Raw genomic sequence first — 12,980 nt, forward strand, 5'->3', positions numbered from 1 at the left:
ATACCTTTCATGATTTCCAAACACATAATTTTTATCAAGTTCAAGAATAGTGGAATTAAAACTTTCAAACTTACTTTTATTAATAATATAACAAGGTAGTTGATCAATCTCAAGAGATATGGGACTCATAGAATAAGTCAAGAACTCTCCAATCCCATTTTCATTAGTAGTACAATTAATATTATCAAGTAACATAGGACCATCATCTAGAGCCTTATCATAAACATTTGCCAAGCAAAATTCTTTAGTACCATGCATTTCGACATCAGGCACAAACAAAGCATTATCATAAGATTTATCAAAGTAGCATGGATTATCATAAATAACAGTAGCATAATTATTTTCACAAGTTTTACTCATAGGCAATACTTCAAGAGAATCCACAGGAACATAACATTCAACCTCTTCCGGTAAGCATGGAGGACAATCAAATAGTGTAAGAGATAAAGAGCTACTCTCATTAGAAGGTTGGCATGGGTAGCTAATCCATTCTTCCTCCTTTTGTTCATCACTCTCCTCTTCTTTTTCATCCAATGAGCTTTCAGGTTCATCAATTTCCTCCTCTTTTTCATCCAATGAGCTTTCAGGTTCATCAATTTCTTCTTCCATCGGTTCCTGCAAATTGTGAGTGCATTCTTGTGCATTAATGTGTCTCTCTTTATAATCAAGGATATAAGGATTCCTACTGTAGCATTCTATGCAAGAATTAAGGATAGTAGAGACATAATTTTTAAGGCCCTTACAAACAACACAAGTTTCATAATTCTCAACCATGAAGGATTCTATCTCGGAGGCTCCCATAAATAAGACAAATTGTTCTACCTCTTCGAACCCATAATGAATATAGCAATTCCGATTATAGTTCTCAATTAAAAATTCCTCACTAAAGCCACATTGAAATTTAAGATGTTTAGTATCCTGTTGAGAGCAGCAGTTTATATCATGGCGTTCAAGCAAGATTTTAGCAATTGTATTCAATTTTTCTATCATAGCACTCATTATTTTACCAGTTCTTGATTCTCTATAATTATTATAACATTCTATAAGCTCCAAGTAAGTGGTAGGTTCTCCCATAACAGCAATTTTTAATTTTTAGATTTTTCAAATTTTTATGGATTTTTGGGTATATGAGGAAAATAAAACAAGACAAAAAGTAACTAGGCAAAAGTAAACTAAGCAAACTAATACTAGACAGATATAAACTAAGCACAAATAAACTAGACAAAAGTAAACTAGCAAAACAAAATAAAATAAAAGTAGAGAGAGAGGTAGAGTGTACTCCCCAGGTGAACTTATGAGTAGAGCTATGCCTCCCCGGCAACGGCGCCAGAAAATAGTCTTGATGACCCACAAGTATAGGGGATCGCAACAGTCTTCGAGGGAAGTAAAACCCAATTTATTGATTCGACACAAGGGAAGGTAAAGAATACTTATAAGCCTTAACAACTGAGTTGTCAATTCAGCTGCACCTGAAAAAGCACTAATAACAGGGGTGATGTGAAAGTAGCAGTGATATGAGAGCAGTAGTAACAGTAACACAGCAGCAGTAATAGTAATATGAGAGCAATGGCACCAGAAGACAGTTGATTCTTCTTACTATGACTTGTAGAACGAGTATATGATGATGAAAGATGGACCGGGTTCCCAGCTATCTACACTAGTGGCAACTCTCCAATAACAAGTGTTGGGTGAACAAATTACAATGGGCACTTGATAGGAATGAAATAGCATTAAGACAGAAGATCAAGAACATTAATCATGTAGGCATGTTTTCCAATAATAGTCGTACGTGCTCGCAATGAGAAACTTGCACAACATCTTTTGTCCTACCAGCCGGTGGCAGCCGGGCCTCAAGGGAAACTACTGGATATTAAGGTACTCCTTTTAATATAGTACCGGAGCAAAGCATTAACACTCTGTGAAAACATGTGTCCCTCACATCACCGCCATCCCCTCCGGTTGTCCCGATTTCTGTCACTTCGGGGCCATTGGTTCCGGACAGTGACATGTGCATACAACTTGTAGATACAATCTAAGCAATAAGTATAGAGCTCAAATCTAAGATCATGCCACTCGGGCCCTAGTGACAAGCATTAAACACAACAAGATTGCAGCAACAATAACTTCATAAACTTTGTAGATAGACAATCATAACGTAACAATCCATCGGATCCCGACAAACACAACACCGATTACATCAGATGAATCTCAATCATGTAAGGCAGCTCATGAGATCATTGTATTGAAGTACATGGGGAGAGAATACCAACTAGCTACAGCTAGAACCCGTAGTCCATGGGGGAACTACTCACGGAGCATGATGGAGGCGATGGCGTTGATGGAGATGGCTTCCGGGGGCACTTCCCCGTCCCGGCAGGGTGCCGGGACAGAGACTTCTGTCACCCGAATTGGAGTTTCGCGATGGTGGCGGCGCCCCTGGAGTCTTTCTGGAGTTTCGTCAAGAGTTACGGTGTTTTTAGGTCGAAAGGGATTTTATAGGCGAAGAGGCGGCGCAGGGGGCACTGGGCGCCACACCACAGGCCGGCGCGGGCCCAGGCCAGGCCGCGCCGCCCTATGGTGTGGTGGCCCTCTGGCCCCTCTCCGACTCTTCTTCGGTGTTCTGGACGCTTCCGGGAAAAATAGGAGGTTTGGTCTTCGTTTCGTCGAATTCCGAGAATATTGCCCAAACAGCCTTTCTGGAACCAAAAATAGCAGAAAACAGGAACTGGCACTGTGGCATCTTGTTAATAGGTTAGTTCCGGAAAATGCATGAAATCATCATAAAGTGCAAGCAAAACATGTAAGTATTGTCATAAAACAAGCATGGAACGACAGAAATTATGGATACGTCGGGGACGTATCAAACATGTTTATCTTACTTACTCTGCAAAGAATCTTTCTTTTACTTTTATGTTGAGTCTTCATCTTCTACTTTATGCATCGATTAAGAGAGCATAGTTGTCATTCTTAGTGCAATATGCATAGTCCCAAAATTATTATTGATTGATTCATGATTGTGCTATTGCTTGTTTTTAAATTATTTGTGTCTAGTCACCCTATGAACTTTGAAGGTGTCCTAACATTTATGTTTCGCTATTCCATAAAGGACATGTTGAATATCACCTTGTTATGTTTACTCTATGCTCATAAACAAACAGTTGCTTTTAATGCACTATTATTCATGATCTTTTGTTTGAGTTACTCTTCATGTTATAACATAGTTGCTAAGTTCCATTGAATTATATCTATCATGCCTATGTTAGAGTACTTAGATCCCAGCTCACAATTGTTTACATGCTTGATCAATATTGTGTTGGCTTCATGTCACCTCAAATATTATTTTATTATCACTTACCTACTCGAGGACGAGCTGGAGTTAAGCTTGGGGATGCTTGATACGTCGTAAACATGTCTATAATTTTTGATGCTCCATGCTTATTTTACACCAATTCATATATGTTTTACTTACACTTCGTTGCACTTTTACATGATTTACGGTACTAACCTATTGACAAGATGCCACGGTGCCAGTTCCCTGTTTTCTACTGTTTTTGGTTTCAGAAAAGTTGTATAGGAAACATTCTCGGAATTGGACGGGACAAAAGCCGAAGTCAATATTTCTCCGTAACGAAGACAGAGACCGAAGGGGGGACGAAGAGGCGCCACAGGGCGGCCAGGCCACTCCATGGCGCGGCCTAGGGTGGGCCCACGCCTAGGGGTGGTGTGGCCCCCCTAGGCGGCCATCGACCTCGCCATTTCGCCTATTTATTCACGATCTTAGGAAAAAACTAAACACCCGAGCCTCCATCCACGAAAAGTTCCGTCGCGGCCGCCATCGCAGAACCCATCTCGGGGGTTCTGAAGCTCTTCCCGGTACCCTGCCGGAGGGGAAAATCATCGCCGGAGGCATCTACATCGCCATGCCCGCCTCCGAAGTGATGCGTGAGTAGTTCATCCCTGGACTATGGGTCCATAGCAGTAGCTAGATGGTTGTCTTCTCCAATTTGTGCTTCATGTATAGATCTTGTGAGCTGCCCTACATGATCAAGATCATCCTTCACTACAAGAAAAACCCCCCTACAACAACGCATACTTGGCAACCCTATAAATATGCGTTGCAAAATTTTATCATAGATACTCATGTATGGTTGCATCCACATTTGTTATCCGTCGTACGGATTAATTGAAACGTATGGGGAAAACTTAGAGCCCAGCCCACTAAGGGCATGTACAATGCAGGCGCTTAGCGTGGGCGTCAGGCTTTAATTCCCGGTAGTTATGGTCTAATCCCACCTAATCCTAGGAATTTGCTTCGCGTCGATGCAAAGTGAGGAGCCGGGCGCTTCACGATTTTTTCCCTTGTTCAAAACGGTCTGCCCAACCGTTGAGGCTATATCCATGCACAAAACAAATCGCATTTAGCGCCCCAGTTAGCGCTTTGCATTGGAGGAGTAGACGCGTACGTTTATGTTGTAGATAAAATCTTTTTTTTCTTCTCCTAAGCGTCTATGCAAGAGTCTGGCATTGTAGATGCCCTAAGCAACACCCATAAGTTCTCTAACCGCACCTTTCACAAATGCAGGATTAACCTACGAGAGCACCCTGAGTCACCCTCGCCTCCCCAAACCTAGCCGCCTACCTCCGGTCCTCTAGGGCAGTTTGCGATTCCGCCATGGCTGGTGACCCGGTGGCAGCCAGATTGCGGCATGGATGTTCTGGAGGCTCCAAGGTGTCCCTGCCGGAGTTCCTCGTCCGCTCCAAGGGGTCCCTGCCGGAGTACTAGTAGAAAAACGCTCATCTATACCGGTTCCAGAGGGCCATTCGTACCGGTTTTGCAACCGGTACAAATTATTCGGCACTAAAGCCCCCCCCTCTTTCGTACCGGTTGCTTACGAACCGGTATAAAACGGGCCTCCACGTGGGCCACCAGGAGAGCTCAGGGCTAAGGATCTTTGGTACCGGTTGGTAATACGAACCGGTACCAAAGGTTCCCCCCGCGGCAGGGAATTTTCCCAAATCTCTGCCGCGGCAGAGAATTGGCTTTTTAGGGTTTTGGAGAGGTTTAGGGATATCGGTTTGATTCATATCGCGTCGATGCACCAGAAACGCGTTTGGGTTTAGGTAGTACATGAAGATCAAGATGATGCATAGCAAGTTGGTGCATATAATATAACACACATGTTATTGCATGAGATCGCAAATTAAGTAGCACTATGCATGAAGATCGATCTTCATGCATAGTGGTGCTCTCCGAGGCGTACTCTATATATGTCTATTACATGTAGCATAGTGGTACTCTTCGAGTCAACGATATATGTAACATGTACATCTTCATTCATTGTGGTGCTCTGCGAGTGGTGGTATGACGTCCCGAAGGAAAAATCCCGCCAATTCCTCGCCTATTGCTATGAAGCGGTCATCGATTGAGAGCTTGTTCCGCTCAGGGGCAGGGCACGGGCAGGGCACGGGCAGGGCACGGCAGCGGCAGCGGCACGGGCAGGGCACGGCAGCGGCAGGGGCAGGGCACGGGCAGGGCACGAGCAGGGCACGGCAGCGGCAGCGGCACGGGCAGGGCACGGCAGCGGCAGGGCAGGGCACGGGCAGGGCACGGGCAGGGCACGGCAGCGGCAGCGGCACGGGCAGGGCACGGCAGCGGCAGCGGCACGGGCAGGGCACGGCAGCGGCAGCGGCACGGCAGCGGCACGGGCAGGGCACGGCAGCGGCAGCGGCAGGGGGCAGGGGCATGGGCGTGGGCGTCTGCGGCATTTCGTCGAACACCCTAAGGGTGGTGTCGACGGCCGCAGTGCGGCTTGGCGTCGTCGGCGTGGGCGTCTGCGAGCGTCGGGGAACGGCGGGCGTGCTGAGGCGACGTCGGGGCACGGCGGGCGTGGTGAGGCGAAGTCGGCGGCGCCGACGCCGGACAGTGCGAGCGCGCGTGCGAGCGGGGAGGGAAGAAGGCCGGGAGGGAGCGGCAGACTTACCTGCGGGGCGCGGCGACGGCGACCGCGTGGCTGCGGACGGCGCGGCGTGGCTCGGATGGCGGCGCGGCGTGGCTCCGATGGCGGCGCGGCGTGGGTGCGCGGCGGTGCGGCGTGGGTGCGAACGGCGGCACGGCTAAGTGTGTGAGAATGGAGAAGAAGATGGCCGCGCGGCTAAGTGTAAAACACAGGGAAACACCTTTGGTACCGGTTGGTACCACCAACCGGTACGAAAGGCCTTTCGTACCGGTTGGTGGTACCAACCGGTACCAAAGGTTTTTTTTTGTTTTTTGTTTTTCTTTTTCTGTTTTCTTTTCTTTGCTGTTTCTTTTCTTTTTCTTTTCTGTTTCTGTTTCTTTTTCTGTTTCTTTGCTGTTTCTTTTCTTTTTTTATTTTCTTTTCTATTTCTTTTCTATTTCTTTTTTCTGTTGCTTTTCTATTTATTTTCTTTTCTGTTTCTTTTCTATTTATTTTTTCTATTGCTTTTCTATTTATTTTCTTTTCTGTTGCTTTTCTTTTTCTGTTTCTTTTATTTTTTTATTTTCTTTTCTATTTCTTTTCTATTTCTTTTTTCTGTTGCTTTTCTATTTTTTTTTTTCTGTTTCTTTTCTATTTATTTTTTCTATTGCTTTTCTATTTATTTTCTTTTCTGTTGCTTTTCTTTTTCTGTTTCTTTTCTTTTTTTATTTTCTTTTCTATTTCTTTTCTATTTCTTTTTTCTGTTGCTTTTCTATTTATTTTCTTTTCTGTTTCTTTTCTATTTATTTTTTCTATTGCAGTCATTGATGCATGCATGTATCTTCTGCACCTCTAATCCTAGAGGGCAGACAACCTTCTTTGCTTCGTACGTGCTAGAGGGCAACACGTTCTCCCCTGGAAGCATCTTCTTTATTATTTTCAGCAACTTTTCAAATCCCTTGTCAGAAGTACCATTCTCTGCCTTCCACTGCAGCAATTCCAGCGTGGTACCCAGCTTTTTCTGACCATTTTCGCAATTTGGGTACAACAGTTTGTTGTGATCCTCTAACATTTTCTCCAACTTCAACCTCTCCTTTTCATTTCCGCAGTTCATCTTCGCATCAAGAATGGCCCGACCCAAATCGTCATCCGGGTCATCAAAAATCGGCTCATCGAAAATGAGCTCTTCTTCAGCTTCGTCTTCCCCCATTCTACTACCACCGTCTTCAATGAATAAGCTGGGATAGTTGTCACTATCCTCTTCTTCTTCGTTGTCTTCCAATATAACCCCTCTTTCTCCGTGCTTGGTCCAACAATTATAGCTGGGCATGAAACCATTCTCCAGCAGGTGGACGTGAAGGGTCTTCGAGGTAGAGTAATCCTTCATATTCTTACAGGAACTACATGGACAATACATGAAACCATTCGACTGCCTGTTTGCCTCAGCCACGTTGAGAAAATAATGCATGCCAGTAATGAACTCGGGATGGCACCGGTCACCGTACATCCATTGTCGACTCATCTGCATTTTATATGTATATCAAAAATCATTAAGTACACAACATCATGGATATATGAGTGACCAACTTAATTAATATTCAAGTTCATCACATAAAACTAATTGTTTTTTATAAAAAAGAAGAGGGGCTCACCGAGGTGGTACCGTGCCGGCTAGGGGACGACGCTAGCGATCGACGGCGGTGAGGACGGGGATGATACTAATTAAAACCTACAAAACATACCATAATTTCAGCTCAAATTGCATATAAAAAAATAAAATCACTGACTTAGGCATTTCATCGAACACCTTGATTGCACTACAAAAATAGTACGAGTTAAAACTACCAAAGAACTGAGCTAAATTAGGAACGCCGGAAGGAAGGATGATATTGCTAACCCTTGGATAGATGTATGCCGTTAATCTTGTTAAAATGGTGGAGAAAAATAAAGATTATTGAAGTGTGAGAGGTGGAGAAAAATTTAGAGTGTGAGGAAGAAGAGAAAAATGAGAGCCAGCAGGGGGCTCGGGACGATCTGGGCGATTTTGATATGGCTGGGTACCCTTTGGTACCGGTTCGTGTTACGAACCGGTACCAAAGGTCCAGCCCGGGCCCCACCACGCGTTTTAATTTTGGCCGAAGACCTTTCGTACCGGTTCCTAACACGAACCGGTACGAAAGCTCCTAACGAACCGGTATTAAATCTCCTCGCCCGCCAGAGCCAATCAACCGGTATAGATGACCCCATTGGTACCGGTTCGTAAGGGAACCGGTACCAATGGCTTAGATGGATGAGAGGTTTTCTACTAGTGTGTACCTTGTACGGTCGCCATGGCAGCGGTGGTAGCGTCCCCGTTCTCCACGAGGTGAGGGCACATGCGCCACTAGCGGCCTCTCATGTCTATGAATGTTGATTCCGAGAAATTCCGTAGCAGAAATAAATGCCGATGTGGAGTTTTGGACGATTCCATGATGGGGGCAGCTGGCAATGGATACGATATGGAGATGAAGTGGTTTACGATGGAGTTGTTTTCTCGTTATTGTAGGTGAGCAATTGATTCATGTCGGAGATGCATGGATCTCTAATTTTTGTGGCAAAAGTCAGTCTTCAAAAATTGCAGGTTGTAATCTTCCTTTTTAACGCAGTTCTATCCCGCTTGTTGTGTCGAGTCTTTGTCAAGCACGAAGCAGACAGGAAGAACATGAATAGTGCAGGTCACTCATTATTGGTTTCTTGCAAGTTGCAACGAGATATCTGTAAGGAGTAGTGCGTGTTCCAAAGATTAGGCGATTTGCACAAAAATAACCTAAAAGTGAAAGAAAAGCACAGACTAACCCTCCAGCGAAACTATTTCACCAATCTAACCCTTTTGTGTGGCGCCCCTCCCACGGGCGCCACACGTGCCCATGTGGCTCCCCTCCTGCCGGCGCCACTGTCCCAGCCGACGTGGCCCCCTCGCCGCTGAGCTGGTGCGCCCATCCGACGTGGCAGCATGTGTGGCGCCCCTCCTAACGGCGCCACACATGCACTTGTAATCCCCCAAAACATACTGTGAGACAAATCCTCTGGGACTTAGCCGTTTTGCGAGGGTCGATGTGTGGCGCCGATGCCACGGACGCCACACATAGAGGCTCGCGAAAACGGCTAAGGACTTATCGTCCGGAGCCCCTGGATGTTTTCGACCCAATGGTTCATATAAGTTGGCATGTGTGGCGCCGATGCCACGGGCGCCACACTAGCACTTGTGGCGCCAGTGTGAAGGGCGCCACACATGGACTTGTGTTGAAAACATGAAAAATCCTACCAAACTCCAACAGTTACGAGTACAACATTGGACACAACAAGTAGCAATTTCATGACATACACATATAACACTTCATAGGTCACATTGTAGCACGTAGATTCAAACAACAAGTAGCATTACAGACCATGGTTCGAAATGACATAGGGTTCACAAATCGATACTTATGAATATAGAGTTCACAACAACACGTAGCACATCCTAGTAGCGTCCTCGACGTGCCGTCCTCGCGGGCTGCTTCCGGACGGCCATCCTCTTCGTCCGCTGCCGTGGCTGTTGTTGCTGCTGCTCCTGCTCCTCCTCCTGCTCCTCCTCCTCCTCCTCCTCCTCCTCCTCATCTGAAGAGAACGGCTCGTTGTTCCTCATCCTCGACAAAGCTGATCTCCGTGGCGGCCCGTCATCCTCCTCAGTGACAACCTTCTTTCCTCGGTTGACATAATCTTCCGGAGTGTACCGGTTTGGAGCCTTGCCCCTTGGCTTCAACTGGTAAGCTGACCGTGGGGCTTCCTTGGAGGTATGCTTTGGAAGTATGCCTTGACTCAGAATTAGGTCGTCCTCAGGAGGAATCTTCAGAAACATGAACACATGAGATTACAAAAGTTGAAATTAGTAAGAACATGTTTGACAGCAACAAAATAGTCCATACCTGCGGTTCTTCAGAAGAGGAGGACGTAGGGATTTCGCCTTCGCGGCAACCTAGCAAGTTCGCTAACCGCCGCATCTTTCGTGCAGTGTTCTGCGTCAAGGAACTCATGGTTACAAAGCCACCAGAACATAATAGTGTACATTCAAAGTTGGTGATCATACCTTAATGAAATGCCGCAACGGTCCGACAGGTTTTTCTTCTCTACCGCTCTGCTCCCATATAATCTCGCACTCCTGAGCTGTTTTTTTGGATCTCCTCCCGCTGTGACAAACATAGCATACACAATTTAAGCGAGCACATGGCAATCTAGATGATGTACTATTTAGTGAGAGAATCCATTACCACGAAGTTCAGCTCGGAAGCAATAGAAGTCGATCTCCCTCTGCGAGCAAATGTGTCGTGCTGGCTTTGCCCAACCTCATCGAACTGGATGGGGTCGTCCAAGATCTCCTCAGGACACGCGTGCTTAACTAACTCGATACGCGTGTTCTCATGGAACCACTGGAGGTAGTTGTTGAAAGCGGCCAAGTCGTGAGGCACAATCTGCTCAGGGCCAGCATTCCGTGCCGCTTCCAAACAGTGTTGGAACGCTGCGATGTGGCCGCTATGATGGACTGGCCAATTTGTGATCTTCCTCTGCCGCTGCCTATCAAGCCTGCAAGAATCAACAAGTTAGTTTGTACCTCTTCTATCAAGAATCTTCCATCGCATGATTCCAGAAGTTTACCTATGAAGCGCCTTGTCCGTGTCTTGCCACAGTGGTGGGCACTCCTGATACAGCCCAAACTGTCTCATCACTCTTTGCGGCTGGTGGTGTTCAACAAGCCACATGCATATGAGTGGGCAGCGCATACGCCAGAACCGCGCCTCCTCCGTGCACTTGTGGTTGAGGTCAGCCATCCCCGCGCCAATACGGTAGTAGCTACCATATGGCTCTCATTCCACCTGCAGCATACAAATATTTAGAACATGCCAGTAGAATCAATCAAAACTAGGATTGCAACTCCGCAGTGATCGGTTACCTGCTCAGCGGTAAGAGTGTCCAACTCCGCAGTGTACTGCCTGTACATGACCATTGGATCGCTCGTCATCTCCGAGACATTGTCCCAAAGGTATGCCCAAGTGGGCTCCCGATCAGGAAAGTGAGGGTGATGAGGCCATGGCGTCTCGGTGAGTACCCTGGGACGCCCAACTGATAGGCGGTCCCAGCTCCATACGGAAAGTAGGAGCATGCATCCACCAATACCGCCGCTCCCAGTCCTGCTCCCAGTCCTGCGACAAGCTTCGTCCAACTGCGTACATAAGATATTTGGTTACTACTTTGTCTAGCACACTACTATAGGAAAATAGTACATAGAACAAATCATCACCTGCCGGTAGAGGTAGGCAAGTGCCGCTGTTCCCCAACTCCACCGGTCATCCAACACCGTAAGCGCCTTCAGCCAACACCAATGGGCCAGCTTCCCCCCACTGTCAGGAAAGAGAGTCCTCGAAATCATGTACCATAAGTACACGCGGGCGTACGTCCTCCGAGTGTCCTCGTCGGCCTCTTCCGGGCATTCTCCAAAGTTAGTCCTGATCCATTCGAAAGACGCACCGGCGGGAACTCTCTTCTTTGGTTCTGTTGGCAGCGGAGGAGCCCTCCCAATAAGCGCCTCCATCTGCTGGCGCCACCCATCAGAAGCTGTGTTCATACACAGTGGCTCGCCCTGAATAGGTAGTGCAAGGATCATGGAAACATCCTGGAGAGTAGGGGCCATCTCGCCGGCCCTCAAGTGGAAGGTGTGAGTCTCCGGCCTCCACCGGTCGACAAGGGCGGTGAGTGCCGAGGGGTTCATGTGTGGCCCCCCACGGCTTACAAGGGATATGAACGGCATAAGACCGGTAGGCCGGATGAACTCCGTGTACCTCTCGTCATACGGTATATCAGCTGTGCCATGGTAACGAATCTTCAAAGGGTGAAGATCCGTTCCCCTCTCCGTCATATGAACAGCCCGGTGCATCCTGTCGTACTCTTCATCCAGAAGCCACACCATCCTACATGTTTACACAACCATATTATGAGTCATTCCACTAACAAAAATGAGCAACACATACATGAGAGTTCATATCCAAATACATGAGAGTTCCATACATACACACATACATTCATATCTAGGGTTCCAACAAATATTTGGTTCAAATATGAGTTATTCCATCACAAATAGTAGACATTTCAAGACATACATACATAGAATTTGAACACATACATAGCCATTTTATATCTACATAGCCAAATCTAGGGTTCATATCCAAATCCACCAACATATCCAAATCTAGGGTTCATATCCAAATCCACTAACATATCTAGGGTTCCTACACATACACATTCAACACTTACATAGCCATTTTATATCTACATAGCCAAATCTAGGGTTCATAGCCATTTCAACACATACATAGCCATTTCAACACATACATAGCCATTTCAACACATACATGTAAAATTTCATATCTAGGGTTCCACCAAATCTAGGGTTCATATCCAAATCCACCAACATATCCAAATCTTGCTAGGTTCAGAGCCAAATGCACTAACATATCAATGGTTCATATCTAAATCCACCTACATGAATTTCCATGTCTAGGGTTCATACCCAAATCTACCAAATCCACCAACAATAGTGGACGAATCAGAGGGAATCGAAGGGGAATACCTTGAGGAATGGAGGAGGAAGGACTTGGCCGGATAGATCTGACGATTCCTTGATCGATTTGGTGGGGGGCCCGAAGGGGAGGCGGGCGGCGGCGGCGGTTGGGGAGGAGAAGCAGAGAGAAGAGAAAGAAGAAAGAGAGGGTCGGGCTGGGCGCGGGCGCGGGCGCCACACTTAAGTGGATGTGTGGCGCCCGTGGCATCGGCGCCACACAGGCTAGTGTGGCGCCCGTGGCATCGGCGCCACAAATCGACCCTCGCAAAACGGCTAAGTCCCAGAGGATTTGTCTCACAGTATGTTTTGGGGGATTACAAGTGCATGTGTGGCGCCATTGGGAGGGGCGCCACACATGCTGCCACGTCGGATGGGCACACCAGCTCAGCGGCGAGGGGGCCACGTTGGCT

General features: G+C 46.8%; 1 protein-coding gene across 1 annotated transcript; it reads right to left on the reverse strand.

Annotated features, from left to right (window-relative positions):
* Positions 1 to 10,845: 10,845 nt before the first annotated feature.
* Positions 10,846 to 11,919, reverse strand: LOC139838875 (protein MAIN-LIKE 1-like). Its single transcript, XM_071828893.1, has 3 exons — positions 11,743 to 11,919; positions 11,254 to 11,547; positions 10,846 to 11,175 (listed from the first exon to the last, which is right to left on the reverse strand). The coding sequence occupies exons 1-3, from the start codon at positions 11,917 to 11,919 to the stop codon at positions 10,846 to 10,848; spliced, it is 801 nt and encodes a 266-aa protein (XP_071684994.1).
* Positions 11,920 to 12,980: the final 1,061 nt, after the last annotated feature.

Source organism: Lolium perenne, chromosome 4, assembly GCF_019359855.2.
Source record: "Lolium perenne isolate Kyuss_39 chromosome 4, Kyuss_2.0, whole genome shotgun sequence".
In the NCBI taxonomy this organism is placed as follows: domain Eukaryota; kingdom Viridiplantae; phylum Streptophyta; class Magnoliopsida; order Poales; family Poaceae; genus Lolium; species Lolium perenne.